The 19903-nt window shown below is 35.0% G+C and overlaps 1 protein-coding gene and 1 long non-coding RNA gene across 2 annotated transcripts; both read left to right on the forward strand.

Annotated features, from left to right (window-relative positions):
• Positions 1 to 11699: 11699 nt before the first annotated feature.
• Positions 11700 to 15541, forward strand: LOC141717373 (uncharacterized). Its single transcript, XR_012573615.1, has 3 exons — positions 11700 to 11838; positions 11949 to 12137; positions 15197 to 15541. It is a non-coding gene; the product is annotated as an uncharacterized LOC141717373 (long non-coding RNA).
• Positions 15542 to 16501: 960 nt separating this feature from the next.
• LOC141716732 (uncharacterized) lies at positions 16502 to 17450 on the forward strand. Its single transcript, XM_074518920.1, has 2 exons — positions 16502 to 16639; positions 16747 to 17450. Exon 2 carries the CDS (start codon positions 16774 to 16776, stop codon positions 17260 to 17262), a length of 489 nt encoding a protein of 162 aa, XP_074375021.1. The 5' UTR covers positions 16502 to 16639; positions 16747 to 16773; the 3' UTR covers positions 17263 to 17450.
• The last annotated feature ends 2453 nt before the right edge of the window (positions 17451 to 19903 follow it).

Consider the following 19903-nt stretch of genomic DNA (forward strand, 5'->3'; position numbering starts at 1 on the left):
AAATCACCTTAGTTTTCTATCACAAATATAACCTAAGACCACTAAAGAAGCTTTGTTAGATGAAGATTGGATCTCTGCAATGCAAGAAGAATTAACCCAATTCTCTCGCAGCAAAGTTTGAGAACTTGATCCAAAACCCAAAGATACTTCCATAATCGGAACTAAATGGGTATTTAGAAATAAGTTAGATGAAAATGGAATTGTTGTTCAAAATAAATCTAGACTGGTTGCACAAGGCTATACTCAAATGGAAGGTATAGACTTTGATGAAACTTATGCACCGGTAGAATGAATTGAATCAATTCGAATGCTATTAGCTTTTGCATGTCATAAGGATTTTAAAGTATATCAAATGCATGTAAAATCTGCATTCTTAAACTGGATACTAGAAGAAGAAGTATATGTTAAACAACCTCTCGGCTTTGAAGATGCGACACATCTAGAATATGTATAAAAATTATACAAAGCTTTATACGGATTAAAACAAGCCCCAAGAGCCTGGTATGAAAGGTTGAGCAAATTCCTGTTAGAAAATAACTTTAAAATGGGAACTGCGGATATAACCTTATTCACAAGACAAGAAACAAATGATATCTTGCTTGTATAAATATATGTAGATGACATCATATTTAGTTCAACAAATGATGTACTATGTAAAGAATTCTCTGACTATATGAGCAAATAATTTGAAATGAGTATGATAGGTGAAATAAATTTCATTTTGGGATTTCAAATAAGAAAATCTGACGAGGGCATTTATATTTCACAATCAAAATATTGTAATGAAATGCTAAAGAAATTTGAAATGGAAAATTGTAAACCAATTTCCACACCTATGTCAACATATAACAAACTAACGGAGGATCCTAAAGGAATTCCCGTCAACACTAAGAAATATCGAGGCATGATTAGTAGCTTATTATATATTACTGCAAGTCGACCTGATATTCAATATAGTGTTTGTAAGTGTGCCAGATTTCAAGTAGCATCAAAAGAATCTCATTTATCCGCAGTAAAAAGGATACTGAGATATCTTAAAGGTACCACTAATGTTGGTCTTTGGTATCCTAAAGGAGTACCATTTGACTTAACTTTTTATTCTGATTCAGACTATGCTGGACATTTAGTCGACAGAAAAAGTACGAGTGGTATGTGTCAGTTCTTAGGTGGATGTTTAGTTTCATAGTTTTCAAAGAAACAAAACTCAGTATTTATATCCACCACTGAAGCTGAGTATATAGCTGCTGCCAAATATTGTGCACAAATATTGTGGATGAAACAAACATTGGCTGACTATAATACAAAATTTGATGTAATCTCCATAGTATGTGACAATACAAGTGCTATTAATTTAAGTAAAAATCCTGTGATGCACTCTAGATCCAAATACATAGATGTGAGACATCATTTTCTTCGTGATCATGTCAACAAAGGCGATATAAAAATGACTCACATTGAAACTGAGTATAATCTCGCTGACATTTTTACAAAACCATAACATTCAGACAGGTTCACTAAACTCCGTTTAGAATTAGGAATACTGGAATATTCAAATAAATAATATGCTATTAAAATATATTATTTATATTTTGTGTAAATATTTATAGATTTATGTAGCGCCCCCAAACCCGCTATTTCACGGATTTGGGTCGCCACATCATGCAGTGTATCAAATACCTGTTTATTATTACAATAACATAAAAAGTACTTTATTACATTTATCTTATCACGTCCACAGATCCAAGGATCACTTACTAATACCATACATACTCCGTGAACCAAAGTATCAATCACTAGAACTTTATTACATAACTAAAATTTATTCCACTGTTAGGCGACTTCCATAGCATATAGCTGGCACACAGACAATCTAACGATCCATGCTTGAACTTGGCATCTTTTCCTTGCCCTTCGCACGCGGATTTGGATGTTTATCACTTTCTGATTTGACTGCTAAAAGAAATGTAATGATAGAAAGAGTGAGCATTAATATGCTCAGCAAATTCACTATTTAACCAACACCCAAAAATAGGAAATAACAGAATACATTTGAAATTTTTAAGAATAAACGATAACTGACGACTTAAATAATATAACTCAAATATGAGAATGTTAACAACTCAAACACATCTTTAAATAACATGACACAAGAGCATACTGGTCGTCCACCTTTCGATACCCCATGGCTCGATCAACTACCATGTCACAAGTATCGACTCCTGCAGAACTCGCGTGTAGCATGATCAGTGCCTTCAGGCAAGCCCCACCTTACATTTCAAATTTTGCTAGCAATTAATCATAAATAGGTTATCGCACAACCCTGTCTACCACGGAGCAAATGTCACTTTGAACATAACACATTGTCACTAACCATGGTTAACCATCACGGACCAGATTGGATATGGTCAACGTTTCCGGACCATATAATCATGGTCAACGTTTCTGGACCATGTTGACCAGTTTTGAATATGAATCCCCGAGTAATTCCTTGATAGCGAAGCTAGACACTAGAAAATTTATTTGCTAAGTCTAGCACACAACTAGCACTTTCCAAGTAAATTACATTAACCCGAAAAATGGATTAGTCCAGAGAACAAGAAAATAATTTTAGACGACACAGAAAAAGCATCGTCTGGAAAGCAAATGAGGTGACCATCTCGAACAAAGAGATGGGTCAAGTTCAAAGAAAAGTTATTTGGTTATCTCAAATCAGAAGAATAACCAAACGACTAAATAACGTTCAGGATTATTGTGAGTAGGACCAATCACTACGAGTAATAAACTTAACATATTTCCTAATAATTTCTGATTCAAACAATGAATCAGTCCTTGATTTCAATAAAAGTGGATACATCTGGACAATAGATATAACCGACAAGAAACGAATGTGGTTGACCCGAATTAAGGAATCAAACCTTAACTAAAAGAAATTTAAAAGGAGTCATCTCGAACAATGAGCACGACTAAGGCTTATTAAAAGATAGGGTATTCGATCGAAGAAATTTAAATACAAATAACTAATCCAAAATAATGATAATATTTTTAAAGTTCAGAAAATAAATCATTCTTGAATAAATAAATAAATTTAAAATAAACAATACTCGAGAAAAAATATAATTCAAAACATTAACGAAAATAAATATTTTTAAGGTGAGTGGATCCATGGAGAGATAGTAAACTTGCCTTGCTCGCCCGTATGCTAAGAATAATTATAATAATTTAAAACAATACGCGAGCTCAATATTGCTCCATTATTCCACGAGAAAAATAGAATTCGACAAAGGAGCTCAAACACTCACTCTAAATATTCCTTCTTAATATATTTTAATGCAAATAATTTTTTAATTCATTATTTTAATAATGAATTAATCGAGTCATTTTATTTATTAAATTATACTAAGGTAATGATAATATCCCTAAAACTTGACTTTATTTATAATCACATTTACACTCTTTTATTTTTATTTCATAATTATTTTACTATTAAATAACTTGGTATCAATGCATCCACTCTAAGTATCTTGTATTATTTTTAATCACCACTTATACTATATTCCATAAATTAATATTCTAATTCTTGTTTAACCAAAAATAATAATACGTTACTTTAACTAATCTCTTTTTCCCATTAATCTAACTATTTCCCCTTTTTTTTAATGACACTTTTATTTATCCCATTCTCTTATTTCATTTATTACCCATTATTTATTATCCAATTAACAATACTTATTATTTATCAATTCATTTTAATTTTATTTTACCAATTTACAGATTTACCCCCATCTTCCCCAAACTCATCCTCAACCTTTCCTCCCCCACCACCTCATCACCTTCCATGGCTGCCGCCGGCCGGAGCCGCCGCCACCGGCCGTTTTCCGGCTAACCCGAAACATAATTTTCTTCACATAATCCTGCTGCCCATGGCCCGATCTACAAGATCCCATCAATTTTTTTTCCAGAAATTATTACCCACCCATTTTCCGGCTAAAAACTCTCTCCCTCTTCCTCTCTTTCTCTCCCTCACTCTCGTTCTCTCTCTCCATTTTCAATCCTTCTATTTCCAATATTCGTGTCCTCACGTTTCACAAAAGGTCGTTTCCCTGGCTGATTTTCAACCTTTTTCTCAAAACTTCTTCCACTATGGTTTTGGAACTTTCTCTTCTTCACATTTACATCCTTAGCATACAGTTCCCTTCCACTTTCCACAATTGCAGCTTTTTGAACTAGTCTAGTGTAGTTGGTGATTTCAAACACAGCTATGCGGTTCTGAATGTAGGGTTTTAGTCCTTGCTGAAATCGCTTAGCTTTCTTCTCATCAGTGTCAACATGGTATGGGACGAACCTAGAGAGCTCAGTGAACTTAGCTTCATATTCAGCTACTGACATGTTTCCTTGCTTAAGTTCTAAAAACTTAAGTTCCATCTGATTCTCCATGTATTTTGGAAAGTACTTTTCGAGGAACAGTTCCGTAAATCTAGTCCATGGTATAGGAAAAGTGGTTTCAAGTGTTTTCTTGGCTTCTCACCAATAGTTAGCTTCTCCTTTTAGCATATAAGCAGCAAAGATAGTTTTCTTCTCTTCTTCAACATCAACTATTTCAAATGTCTTTTCGATCTCACGAAGCCAAACTCGAGCCTCAACAGGGTCAGTGGTACCTTTGAATTCAGGAGGGTTCAAAGATTTAAAAGATTTGAAGGTAACAGTAGATGGGGTTTGCTGATCTTGTGGTCCCCCTCCTCTAGTTGGAGGATTTTGAGTTTGTTGTCGCAGAAAAGCCACCAATAGTCGCATAGGATCATCTTGATTCTGAGGTGGGGTTGGGTCCCTATGTTGCCTTCGATCTTGGTTTTGTGGTAGGTGAGGTTGGGTATCATGGCTCTCTTCTTCTAGTGGAGGTGGAGGATTCTTCTTAGGCCGTCCTCTTGGCATCTTCTTGCTATTTAAAATAAAATAATAGGTTGATTAAAATATTCCAAAATAGTATAACATCCCGACAAGTTAAAAATAACATGGTATAAACAATAGTCTTTCCGAAAAATTCTTGTATATCATGACAAAAAGGTAAACCTCAAATTCAAGTTGAATATAATCATGAAATCCTTTTTCCGAAAATAAGTCTCTTGAACTTGAGTAATATAATAATAATCAAACTATTTCCCAAAATATACATCATATCTCATTATGTGAATCTCGAGTTCTAATCATTTTTTTTTAAGTTTTAAATTTTGAAAACTTAGTAGTTTCGGTGTAAATCGTGTTCATCTAAAGTATGTTGGTTTTAAAGAAAATGGTTTTCTATCTTTTGAAAAGTTTCGGAAATTATCGCAACCATGTAAAATTCTATATCTACCAAGGTAACATAATAAAATGCTAACAAATATAAAATACCATAACATCCATAATATAAAAGAGTCATCAACCATCTGATGATGATATCATAGTCTGCCGACAGAGAGTATATCATAATACATAACCAAAGTGATACCCCAACAGGCTGGGTCAAAATATCAATACACCATAATGATCAAGTACATCGTCATAACATCCTACTACATACTAGAGATCAAGTCAACTACTATGTCAATCTCGAGACTGCATCAAAACAAAAAGTCTGCAAGCCTCATCAGCATCAAATCTATCACTACAACTATCAACAGTACAGTCAGCAGTTAGCATCATAAGTACGAGTCACCAAAAGATAGGGATACACACTATATAGACGTGTTATCCCTCAAAAAATCAAAAGACTGCACAATATCCATAGTCATGTTCGCTCAATGACCGAACAACGAGGTGATCCTCCCACGAAACTCCGTGATCGCTCTCTCCATAAGTGTGGCCACCGTGACGCTATCAACCTGGCCAGAACTCGAAGATGGTATCCCAGCAATAGAACTCCTCAAACCAGTCAGAATAGTCTCAGCAATCTGGTGAACAATCTCCATCTGAACATCCCTAGTCAAAACACTACCACCAAGGTGAACACGAGTAGGGTCTGTAGCAGTAAGTAGCCTGATAAGAGACTCTCTAGTGTCAAAAAGCTCCTCATACCTATGCCATAACCATTGATGCTGCTGGAACAATGAATAGTGAAGGTGAAATGGTACCATGCCAGTCTCGGCCACATCAGGAGCAAGGGGTAATGGTGGCATAAGAGCCGTAGCGCCTACAGGGCTAGTATCAGGAGTATGAACGGATACTGGAGGTGCAGGAGGTGCAGTGTCACAAACAGATGCCTCAGAAGTAACATCAACTATGGGACCAAGAACAGTCGGCTCTACAAGAGCCTGCACATAAATAGGAGCTGGTGCAGAGAATAAAGCAGATAAAGAGACAAGTGGTCCTGGAGGTGCAGAGCTAATCAATCTCTCAGTACGAACTGGTGAAAGCTGGCTCTCGTCAACACGCTCGGTCCTAACAGGGCTCAGTATCTCAAAATGATACCTATCAGCAGTGATCATATGGGTCTGGGGCTCGACCGAGGCAAAGTGGAAGTGCCTAACCAGCTCAGCAACCATGACATCCCCCTCTCTAGACTTAGGTGGTACATAAGCAGATGATAACGTCTGAGTGAGTGTAGATAAAGGTACAACAGGGGTGATCTCCGCCAGTGAAGCATACACAGAATCCTGTATCTCAGGAGCAGAGGCAGCTATAGGGGTCACTACAGGTACAGAGTCAACCTCATCATCTAAATCAACGATCTTAGGGGGTGTAACTGGTGGTGGAGATATAACCGCAATGGATGAGTCGTCGCTATCACTGTCGATAACCATAATCTCCTCTGAAGGATCACTGTCAGACTCGGAACCAGAGCTGAATGCGTCTCGAGGGTATGACATCGGGGGTCTATGACGAACAGATCGGGTACCTAACATCTAAATACATATACACAAATGCACCAAGTCGTTATTAGATATTAGTCTCTAAAATCCACTCAATTCTCTAATATACTCCACAATAAGTCTTATATCTTAATAGTTAGGTTTAGCTAAATTGTTATAGGTTTAAAGTTATACGTACTTAGTATAATCTTATTTCGCTCTTAAATTACATTCCTAGGGGTTCGCGTCCTAAGAATATAACTATAGCTCTGATACCACCTCTGTAGCGCCCCCAAACCCGCTCTTTCACGGATTTGGGTCGCCACATCATGCAGTGTATCAAATACCTGTTTATTATTACAATAGCATAAAAAGTACTTTATTACATTTATCTTATCACGTCCACAGATACAAGGATCACTTACTAATACCATACATACTCCGCGAACCAAAGTATCAGCCACTAGAACTTTATTACATAACTAAAATTTATTCCACTGTTAGGCGACTTCCATAGCATATAGCTGGCACACAGACAATCTAACGATCCATGCTTGAACTTGGCATCTTTTCCTTGCCCTTCGCATGCGGATTTGGATGTTTATCACTTTCTGATTTGACTGCTAAAAGAAATGTAATGATAGAAAGAGTGAGCATTAATATGCTCAGCAAATTCACTATTTAACCAACACCCAAAAATAGGAAATAATAGAATACATTTGAAGCTTTAAGAATAAACGATAACTGACGACTTAAATAATAAAACTCAAATATGATAATGTTAACAACTCAAACACATCTTTAAATAACATGACACAAGAGCATACTGGTCGTCCACCTTTCGATACCCCATGGCTCGATCAACTACCATGTCACAAGTATCGACTCCTGCAGAACTCGCGTGTAGCATGATCAGTGCCTTCAGGCAAGTCCCACCTTACATTTCAAATTTTGCTAGAAATTAATCATAAATGGGTTATCACACAACCATGTCTACCACGGAGCAAATGTCACTTTGAACATAACACATTGTCACTAACCATGGTTAACCATCACGGACCAGATTGGATATGGTCAACGTTTCCGGACCATATAATCATGGTCAACGTTTTTGGACCATGTTGACCGGTTTTGAATATGAATCCCCGAGTAATTCCTTGATAGCGAAGCTAGACACTAGAAAATTTATTTGCTAAGTCTAGCACACAGCTAGCACTTTCCAAATAAATTACATTAACCCAAAAAATGGATTAGTCCAGAGAAAAAGAAAATAATTTTAGACGACACGGACAAGGCATCGTCTGGAAAGCAAAGGAGGTGACCATCTCGAACAAAGAGATGGGTCAAGTTCAAAGAAAAGTTATTTGGTTATCTCAAATCAGAAGAATAACCAAATGACTAAATAACGTTCAGGATTATTGTGAGTAGGACCAATCACTACGAGTAATAAACTTAACATATTTCCTAATAATTTCTGATTCGAACAATGAATCAGTCCTTGATTTCAATAAAAGTGGATACATCTGGACAATAGATGTAACCGACAAGAAACGAATGTGGTTGACCCGAATTAAGGAATCAAACCTTAACTAAAAGAAATTTAAAAGGAGTCGTCTCGAACAATGAGCACGACTAAGGTTTATTAAAAGATAGGGTATTCGATCGAAGAAATTTAAATACAAATAACTAATCCAAAATAATGATAATATTTTTAAAGTTCAGAAAATAAATCATTCTTGAATAAATAAATAAATTTGAAATAAACAATACTCGAGAAAAAATATAATTCAAAACATTAACGAAAATAAATATTTTTAAGGTGACTGGAGAGATAGTAAACTTGCCTTGCTCGCCCGTATGCTAAGAATAATTATAATAATTTAAAACAATACGCGAGCTCAATATTGCTCCATTATTCCACGAGAAAAATAGAATTTCTATCAATTCATAAAATAAAAAAAAAATTAAATAATATTCGACAAAGGAGCTCAAACACTCACTCTAAATATTCCTTCTTAAAATATTTTAATGCAAATAAATTTTTAATTCATTATTTTAATAATGAATTAATCGAGTCATTTTATTTATTAAATTATACTAAGGTAACGATAATATCCCTAAAACTTGACTTTATTTATAATCACATTTACACTCTTTTATTTTTATTTCATAATTATTTTACTATTAAATAACTTGGTAACAATGCATCCACTCTAAGTATCTTGTATTATTTTTAATCACCACTGATACTATATTCCATAAATTAATACTCTAATTCTTGTTTAACCAAAAATAATAATACATTACTTTTAACTAATTTCTTTTTCCCATTAATCCAACTATTTCCCCCTTTTTTTAATGTCACTTTTATTTATCCCATTCTCTTATTTCATTTATTACCCATTATTTATTATCCAATTAACAATACTTATTATTTATCAATTCATTTTAATTTTATTTTACCAATTTACAGATTTACCCCCATCTTCCCCAAACTCATCCTCAACCTTTCCTCCCCCACCACCTCATCACCTTCCATGGCTGCCGCCGGCCGGAGCCTCCGCCGCCGGCCGTTTTCCGGCTAACCCGAAACATAATTTTCTTCGCATAATCCTACTGCCCATGGCCCGATCTACAAGCTCCCATCAATCGTTTTTCCAGAAATTATTACCCACCCATTTTCCGGCTAAAAACTCTCTCCCTCTTCCTCTCTTTCTCTCCCTCACTATCGTTCTCTCTCTCTCTCTTGTTCTCTCTCTCCCTCTCTCTCTCTCACTCTTTCTCTCTGCTCTCCCTCTTCTTCCCTCTCTCACTCTCTGTAACTACCGAACACCACCACCACGCCGGTGGTGGCTCCACCGGCCATCCCTCTTCCCCTGAACCAATACCACACAACACATACACAACTCCCTACTCTCAACCACTCTCAATCAATCTCTCCTCTCTCTTTCCCTCAATCTCTGCAACCACCACAAACACCACCACCACACTGCTGGTGGCTCCGTCGTCGCCCCCCCTCTTTTCCCCTGTACCAACAACACCCAAACCCTCACCCAATTCTCTCCTCTCAATCAACTCTCACCCACTCACCAACAATCTCTCCTCTCCCCTTTTCTTTTCATCGCCTCCGACCAACCACCTGCCACCACCGCCGTTGCCGTCGCGGCCGGTGGTGGCCTCCACCATGACCCCCTTTTTCTCCCGTAGCCAACAAACAACTACCCCCTGCTTAGCTTTTGCAAATTAAAACTCTCAACACATCTGTGAAATAAAAGGGTAGCTAAACCCTAATTTTACTATTTTCCCATTACCCGTAACCCCCCCTTTTTTTTGTTATATGAATAATTAAACTCAAATCTGAAATCTTGCACTACACTGCCAAAAATTAATTCCCTAACAATAACACAATACTAATCTACTTCCTAATTATCCTCTAAAAATAAATTAAGGCTGATGACACCAATCTTAGTAAAGAAAGATAAAATTTTGCAGTAGTTACCTTGAATGCAGATTGGTTGTATTACACAATCTCCTAATTTCCCTCTTTCTCCTGATCTTTTACTCTTCACAGACGGCTAAAAGAACCTCGGTAACCCTAATTATTATTTTTTTATAAGGGTATCTTTATCTGGACTCTTCCGAAAAAAAAATCTAACTTCGCGATGCTTCTACTCAAAATATCTAAGATGCTTCAATTATAAGCCAAGCATTTTATTTTATTTATCACTTTTCTTTATGATGAAAAGATTATTACCAACTAAATAAAAATAAATAAAGATAAGGAATTTCCTGGGTGAGTTAAATTAAAATATCTTAAAACAATTATGGTACTAATTTTATTGAGTCTCAAATAAATCATTACTAGAGTTTAAATCTAACAAAATAATTTTACTAGATAAAATAAAATAGTATTCTAAATAAATTAATTAGCTGCTCCAATTTTATATAAAAAAAATAATAAAATAAATTTATAAAATAAATGACTAATAATTATTATAAATAAAATTAGGGATCTCCGCACACGGAATAAAATTTTTAAATGACTGATAAAATTTTCTAAGAATTAATTCTAGCCTCAAATTTTATTTTATTTTATTTAATTATTTATTCATTTATTTATTTATCTATTTATTATTTTTATCCGGGTACAAAAGTAAAATTTTCTCGAGGGCTAAAATTTATAAATTTTGAGGCGGTCTAAATAAAATTAGAATATTACTTGTGTTTTGTCGGTCGTTACAATTTATTTTAAGAATAAACTACTTTCTACTATCTGTTTATTATCTCAATAGTTCAGATTTATCAATAATTATTTATTGATCGGATTGTTGAGAAATTAAATGGATCAAGTGCCCAGAAAAGAGTTTATTTTAAAATAAAATAAATATTAGCTCACAAAAAATAATTAAAATATATATATCAAACTATTCTTCTATATATATATATCTATATATATTTCGAAATATCTTTAAAAATATTTTATTTATAAATTATATTTTGTATTTCTTGAAGCCTAATCCAATTAACCTTAAGAAGCCCAATATAAAATCAATTATATAAAGATTGAGTTAAACATACAATAAATATTAATATCCCAATACTAATATATATTTCGGGCCTTAATTATGTTCAGCCCAGTTAAAACAACAACCAGCCCAATTCATATTCTATAAAACCTTAAATCTGGACCATCCATTTCTATAACCAGTTAATCCTGGCCGTTCATAATCGTTAATATATATATAACAGAAATCAGGGTTTCATTTTTCATTTTACTCTCATTCTCGCCTCTTTCTTCTCTCATTTTTCTCTCTGGAATTCGTCGCCGTTCTCAGTCTTTTCCGATGAGTTCATCTTTTGTATTCAAACAAACCTTAATGATAATATATGTATAGATACTATATACATATATTATAAATGATTTAATCCTAAATCGATTAAATCAAAGATCAAGGTTGGGTATATCGAACCGATTTCGATCAAATCGACTCAAGTTAAAACCAATTGAACTCAGGTCTAGATTGAAATCAATATGCATACACTTATATATATTCTTAGAGTTTGATTTGAATAAATTAATGATGTTACAAACCATAATTCAAGGTTGTTGAGCATTTTATGCAGGTTAAACGAAGAACAAGAAGAAGAGAGTGATAGATCGAGGAGAAAAATGAAGTTTGGTGAAGGAATCAGACCAACTCAGTCGAGTCAACTCGGACGAGTTACCGAGTCAACTCACTAAGTCGTTGAACTCGAGGTCAAACGAGTTAAAACATGTAAAAACCAATGAACGCTTCTATGCCATGGGCGAAGGTAAGATTTTTTTATTAATTTTCATGTTGATATGTGAAACTCGAAGTGCATGTGTACATTGATTCACTAATTTGTAATTTAAATTTAGTGTTACGAGTATGTGGACTATTCATTGGTAATTATTTGGTGTAGTATCTTCTATCAGTTAAATAAATAAGTGCAATTGTGATCTCAGTTTGATTTTGCCGATCTTTTCTTGATGAGGTCGTAGGTTAAATAAATTATATGATTAATTAAGATAACAAGGTTTAATTATTTTGAGTTTGGTTGGTTTTATACACGGGAAAATTGATTATCTAATTCACTATGAAGTATTTGTTAATACAAATCAGCTTGATGAATTATTGTGAATAATATAGTGAACTATTCTTTGATTATTTCGAAGTGAATTTGCTATGTGATTAAAATTTTGTTTGAAAAAGTTGTTAAACTTTATGTATGAATTATTCGATTACCTAATTTAAAGAAATAAGGGATCATTATATTAAATTCGGTTTTTGTGGTTAATTAAATAATTAATCTTTGATTAAAATAAGCTTTTCAAATATATATGTTTTGGTTTGACTATTTCTGTGATATGATTCATTTGTTATCAAAACTGAATTGTTAGGGCTATCAGATAACTTAAAGATAAAGGGTCTTATGTTTAAGTTTCAATAAGAATTAAAATTACTGATCAGTTATGATTGATTAATGACTAATCAAATGGCTGGAAAGTTTATTAGATAATAATGTGATTAATAAAACACATTATGTGCTATAATTGTGCTTTGATAGTTAAAATGAATTATTAACTGGTTTATATCACATTGACAGATCAAATTCAATTGGTGTGTACTTGCAAACTAATCAGTTGCAAATGGAATTGTGTAAAATCAGAATTGAGTGTAATTAAACACAATTTAGTATAATCCTAATTGGAGATGTGATTTGGATTCCAATCATGAAAACTGAGTATATTTATGTTCTTGATAACTACCTAGTGAATTCAATAACATTCCTTGTTTGGTTATACACTATTCAGTCATTGCATCCATCATATAATATTAAACACTCAAACACAATGCCCTGACACTAAGACCTGGTTGGTCCCTTAGAGACTATTTTTATTAGGAGTATAATTAGACCCTTAATTTTACTTAGGGGTATTATTTTCATAAATATAAAAACCTGATTTACTATTAATTTTTCAGTTAATTATAATTAAAAATCAGAAAAAAATAAAAAAAAAATTAGAAAGGGAATTAGGGTTAGGGTTTGTGAAGAACAGAGCAGGAGGATCAAAGTCGGATTTCATCGTGATTCCGGAGTCCAAATCAGTCATGTGAGTACTCGTTTTGAAGCTTATGATCTGTAGTTTTCAATTATGTGATTGTTTTTAACGTTTGATTGATCGAATTGAAAGTTGTTATTTTCGGGTTTTAATCGCGAATTCGGGTTTGATTTTCTGTGTGTTGTTTGATGTTTTGGTTGTTAGAGTCGTTTAGATCGTTGATTTTGGAGTAGATTGACACCAGTTTCGTCAAATTTGGTTAACGTTTGGAGGAACTCGGTTTTCCGATGAAGTTCATCAGAGAACTTCGACTTGTGGTCGGAGATGGCTGAGGGGGGGTTCTCTGATGGTGGTGACGCTGTGGGGCGACGGCTGAAACTCTAGGGAATCGAACGGAGTCAAAAAGGAGGAGAAACGATGATCAGGAGGCTCGTTTTTTGCCTCGCCGGAACCCGTCGCCGTCGCCGGATTCTGGACGGTGACGACTGTTCTTCGTGACCCGATAACCCGAAGTCGACCCGGTTTGCAACCCGGAAACGACCCGGGTTTGATCCTAATAACCCAACCCCTGTTTCTGTTTTTGTGTTTTTGATTAAATTAAATATTTATTTACATTTTAGTAGTTAAAATCAGTTTTTTTATAATTCTAAAAATTAATTAAAAATTAGTTTTGAATTCTGAAAATTAGTATTATTAATTTCTAAATTATTTTATTAAATTATAAATTCGAATTTAATTAATTATTTATCTAATTATTTATTAATTATCTAATTAATTAATAATTGGGTAATTAATTAATAATTAGGTAATTAATTAATAAATAAGAATTAGAAATAGTTAAGTGATATGATTAATAATCTAATATTTAGTTAATAATGCGAATAGTGATTCACTAATTAGAATTATTATTCGAGTGTTAGTTATTCGAATAATATTGCGGTAATTATTCGTATCGTATAATTAGATATCAGTAACTAATTAATTAGCGAATCGTATGAGTTTCAATAATAATACAATAGTTCGATAATTATGCGAGAATTGCGAGTAGCTCGTAGATATACGAGTGATTAATCGTTAAGTTGGTTTATAATTCGAGTAATTCGTAGTTATTCGATAAATAGCGTATCAGTTAATTAAATCGATTAATTATTTGTAAATAATCGATCTGATCGAATAAGTAATAATAATTTGTAATAAATAGTAATAATTCCTAATAATTAGGGATTAATTATTTTAAAATACAATAATTATTAGTTAATTATTTAAAAATATAATTAAGGGTTGTTTAATTATAATTAATTATTTATAATTAATTATTAATTAATTAAATCTTGTTTAATTCATAATAATTCAACCGTTAGTCCGATTTGAGCAAAACGAAGACCCCTAGACTCAGAAAAATGAGACGAATTTAATAAAAATAGTTGTAAGTTATAATTTCTTCCGAAAAAGAGTGGTTTGGTGATAATTGATAGTTCGTAGGTCCTAATAGGAGTATAATTGAGCCGAATAAATTTCGAAATATTATAATAAAATCAGATAAGACTAGCTAATGCAGGTATGAGTCTAGAATCAATTCTAAAAATAATTATAAGTCTAAAAATTGATTATGTCCTTTATGTGCTATGTGCTTTACGTGATTATGTGAATCCATGTGCTATATAAAGTGTATATATGCGAGTCAGATAAAAACGCATGGGTAGACTGATAAGGTTGCGTGATATCAATTCAAGATACACGTATATAGTAAGTTATCTAAACGACTATCTTTCCATGATTGGTTCAGTGTTAGCAAGGCAGAGCAAGCTAGGGTCACAAGGCGGTGAGTTGAACCAGGTTAAGTACGCGCAAGACAAGTTTTTTTCCCTATTCTAAATTCAGAATAGTGAATTATATTTCCTTTTATCATATCAGTTATCTTTGATAATCATTGTTCATATACACTGTTATCCATTTATTAATGTTTGTTTCAATTTCATTTCGATTCTTAATTTCTCCCAATTTATTGAATTCCCTATTCATATTTCAATACTTTTTACCCTTGTTACATATACTCTGGTATATCCTGGTGTTGGGATATATCAAAAGCATTCTGATTATTCCGGATGCTAAGCCTTGGACTGGATGGTTACTATACGGGCTGGGTTTTACCCAGACCATTATTTAATAGGCCATAGTTGCCTGAATACTCTTTATGTTGGTTGGGTCTATGCAGTTGGGTATAGATCCGCACTATATCCTGACTGATCAGCGGGTTATAGTGCATATATTGGTTCTTGTTTCCAGTCTTGTTCACTTGGTACTCGCCAACATTGGCAAATTACTATCCTATACAGATTCAGATGGTTGTTCTAACCAGCAGCTTATTGGTTCACTTATTTCTCTCTCTTTATAATATATATATTGTTGCAGGCTTGTTGAGCAATTTTGGCTCATCCCCTTTTATTGTTATTCCTATTGTTTTACAGTTAAGGTAGAAAATGAAACCCGTCAGGACCCGCATAGTCAAGAAGCGAGTCAAGAAGCGGGACCCTCTTATACCAAGAGTGTTCCTTCCCATTCCCGAAGAGAGCTTTGAATTGCCAGATCAGGTGTAACAGGATAAGTAGCAATGTTGGGTTGAATAAAAGTTTTGTGTAGTTTGAATAAAAGTTATGTGGTGAGATGGTAGATAGATAAAGGTTTTGTAACAAAGAGAGTTCTTGAGACAGGTTTTATTTATTCGGGCTTGTAATAAAGTTTAGTATGTGGTTCTTGTTTTCAACTCAACCCTTAAAAGATCCTGAGTAGTATTAGTTCGGGGTAATTATTATATTTATATTCCGCTTGTGCAGATTTAGTTGTAGTTGTTGTTAATAATGCCCCAAATCTATACCCCGGATTTGGAGGGTGTTATAGTTGGCATCAGAGCTTAGGATTGACCTTTGAAAACAAGAATGTTAGGGTTAAGATAAGATAGGAAAATGAGATAGGATAAAAGTAAGAGTGTTAGGATTGTCTGTTTATGTGATTAGAAGTTATGAGTTTTAGGATTTTGATTTGATTGTTTTTGTGTTATTATTGTTATGTATATTAGATGGCTTCTTTATAATCGTCTACGGAGCGGACCGAGACAGATCTAGTGGTTGCACCGGTATTAGCTCCAGTGTCAGAGCAGATCTTACCTCCATTGCCACCACTTCCACCATTGCCACCTGGACCAACACCAGAGATACCACTTCCCCCAGAGGTACCAGGTTTGCAGATTATTTTCCATATTTTGAGCCAGAGATACCCGATTTTCCACCACTAGAGTTTCTGATGTTCGATATTCCTGACATGGTTGATCTTCCGCAGTGGGAGGATTTAGAGCCCCAGATTCCTATGCCACCAGTCGAGATTCCAGAGATGCCACAAATGGAGCCAGAGGCAGAGCCGCCAGTGTATGCACCTATGGAGCAACCTGTCTTATTCCCTGCCCCATTAGCCATTTATGCCCCTGTTCCTGGAGTTTATCAGTTTCCTCAGCCAGAGTTCATGGATGAGATAGTGGTAGATGGGCCGTTACCTTCTCGAGGTTCTAGCACGGACCTTCGTGAGCATCATACAGTGACTTCTCAGCACTTTCAGGCGGAGAGAGAGGAGAGGATTCGATGGCAGAACCAGTGCAGAGAGATCCTTGGATTGTATGAGACACAGACAGAGGGTCCTGTCAGAGCATTACGATCAGATTATATACTGAGAGAGAGGCTATGTCAAATTCACCAGATTAGTTCTCAGCAACTTATTGATTTGAGACAGCAGGATCTTAGTGCGGAGATAACATATCGGAGAGCATTGGGACTTACCGAGGCAGTGCTAGAGGCATTGTAGGAGGAGTTGAGCCATGTGCCGCCGGGATTTTGAGACTAGCCGATAGAGGAGTGTTATATCATGTACATTTTGTAGATAGAGGCAGCATAGTATTGTATGACTAGTTTATATGAGCGTAGCTACTGACTTTGACTGATAGTAGTAGCAGTACGACTGTTATATCATAGGTTTTTGTTTCAAGCACTGACACCTGCAGCTGGTGTTCTACCTATACATATATGAGATGGTCTTTTGCACATTTTCTTTATTTTATTTCCAGTTATTTAAGTATTTATATTCATTTCATTACCATTGCATAATTACAAATGTTGTTTTATTTACGATCATGTTGTACCTTTATGTTTTCAAAAAGATTTTAAAGTATTTAAAAAAAAAATTATTTACACATCATACTGTTTTATTTATTTAGCTATTTAATAAGCTGTTTTATTTTCCCAAATCAACTGTTTTAACATATGTTTAATATACTGTAATTAAAGAAGACCCATTATTTATTTACCAGAAAGATGGCACCTAAAAGAAAAGCACAACCCGACTCATCAAATGGAAACACCGAGGGCCAAAACAATAATAACCAGATGGATCAGATGTTTAATCTCATGCAACAACAGATGTTGATGATGCAACAACAAATGCAGCAGCAACATCAGCAGTTCCAGCAACAGATGTTACCGCAAGCCGCTCATCCAGGACATCAAGTACCACCAGCAGCACCTACGGTCACTTTCAAGCAATTTCAGTCGGTAAAGCCTCCGGAATTTATGGGTTCCACGGATCCTACAAAGGCGAGAGCTTGGATGAAGGAGATGGAAAAGGAATTTTCATTGGTGAAAGTTGAGGAAGAACAGAAAACGGATTTTGCTAGCTACTTTCTAAAAGGCGAAGCCAATTACTGGTGGGAATCGAAGAAAGCTTTGGAAGGAAAAGGTGTGGTGACCTGGGATAGATTCACTGATCTTTTCTTGGAGAAATATTTTCCTCGCTTTATGAAGAACCAGCTGGAGATCAAGTTCCTGGAGCTGAAGCAAGACAACTTATCAGTGGCGGATTACGAGACCAAGTTCACTGAATTGGCTAGATTTGTTCCAGAGCAAGTGGATATGGATGAGAAGCGGGCCAAGAGATTCCAGCAAGGACTGAAACCATGGATTTGTAGCAGAGTAGCTGTGTTTGAACTGACAACTTATACGGCTGTTGTTCAGAAGGCTATGATTATTGAAGGTGAAAGTGAAGCAGCTCAGAAAGAGAAAGGACCAGGAAACTTTCAGAATCGTTTCAACAAAAGGCCGGGATTTCAAGCTCGAGGAAAAGTAAACTTTAGGAGACCAGAACAAAACAACCAGAGGATGGGTAATCGACTTCCTGCCCCAACTCAGCAAAGGCTTATTCGACCGCCTATACCTGATTGCAGAACGTGTGGTAAAAAGCATACGGGAATTTGCAACAAGCCAAATGTCACGTGTTTCAAGTGCAAACAAAGGGGACACTATTCTGGGGAATGTCCGATGGGGAAAGTAGAAGTTACTTGTTTCCAATGTGGGAGAAAAGGACATATTGCCAGAGACTGCAGAGGAGTTACAATGGCCGCTAGTATTCCAAGAGTTTTAGCATTACCTCCACCTCCACTACCACAACAAAATCAGCCCAGAGCAAGGACTTTCAACATGTCAATGAAGGAAGCGGTACAGAATCCGAATGTGGTTGCAGGTACACTCCCTGTAAATTCCGTAAATGCTCTAGTATTGATTGATTCAGGAGCTACTAGATCTTTTGTTTCTGAAGATTTTATCTCTAAGATAGATTGTGAGGTTCAGTGGTTAGATGAAGTGTTAGTCATAAAATTAGCAAATGATGATCAGGTTGCAGTAGATCGAGTATGCCCGAGTTGTGATATTGAGATAGGGAGATGTCATTTTTCAGTTGATTTAATACCTTTTAGGCTAGGGGAGTTTGATGTTATTTTAGGAATGGATTGGCTATCTAGTAATAATGCTCAGATTGATTGTGCAAATAAGAAAGTGAAATTGCAAACTGAAGAAAATGAAACGGTAATATTTAAAGGTGAGAAACAAAAGCAGAAATTCTTAACAATAATGCAGACGAGAAGATTGCTACGTCAAGGATGCAAGCTTACTTAGCCTATGTACGGGATACTGACAAGGGTAATCCGAAGATTGAAGATATTCCTGTAGTTTATGAGTTTCTTGATGTTTTTCCAGACGAACTACCAGGACTTCCACTAGATCGAGAAATCGAGTTCACTATTGACTTGACGCCAGGAACTGAACCAATTTCGAAAGCTCCATATCAAATGGCACCTATTGAAATGAGGGAATTCGCAAAGCAGTTGCAAGAACTTCTCGAAAAAGGAATCATAAGGCCAAGTGTATCCCCATGGGGCGCACCAGTATTGTTCGTGAAAAAGAAGGATGGTAGTATGCGACCGTGTATTGATTATCGTGAGCTGAACAAGTTAACTATCAAGAATAAATATCCTTTACCTCGCATCGATGATTTATTTGATCAACTCAAAGGGGCAGCATGGTTTTCGAAAATTGACTTACGATCAGGCTATCATCAGTTAAAGATCAAAGCCGAAGATATTCCAAAGACAACATTCAGAACGAGGTACGAACACTAT

The sequence above is a fragment of the Apium graveolens genome, chromosome 4 (genome assembly GCF_009905375.1).
Source record: "Apium graveolens cultivar Ventura chromosome 4, ASM990537v1, whole genome shotgun sequence".
Taxonomy (NCBI): domain Eukaryota; kingdom Viridiplantae; phylum Streptophyta; class Magnoliopsida; order Apiales; family Apiaceae; genus Apium; species Apium graveolens.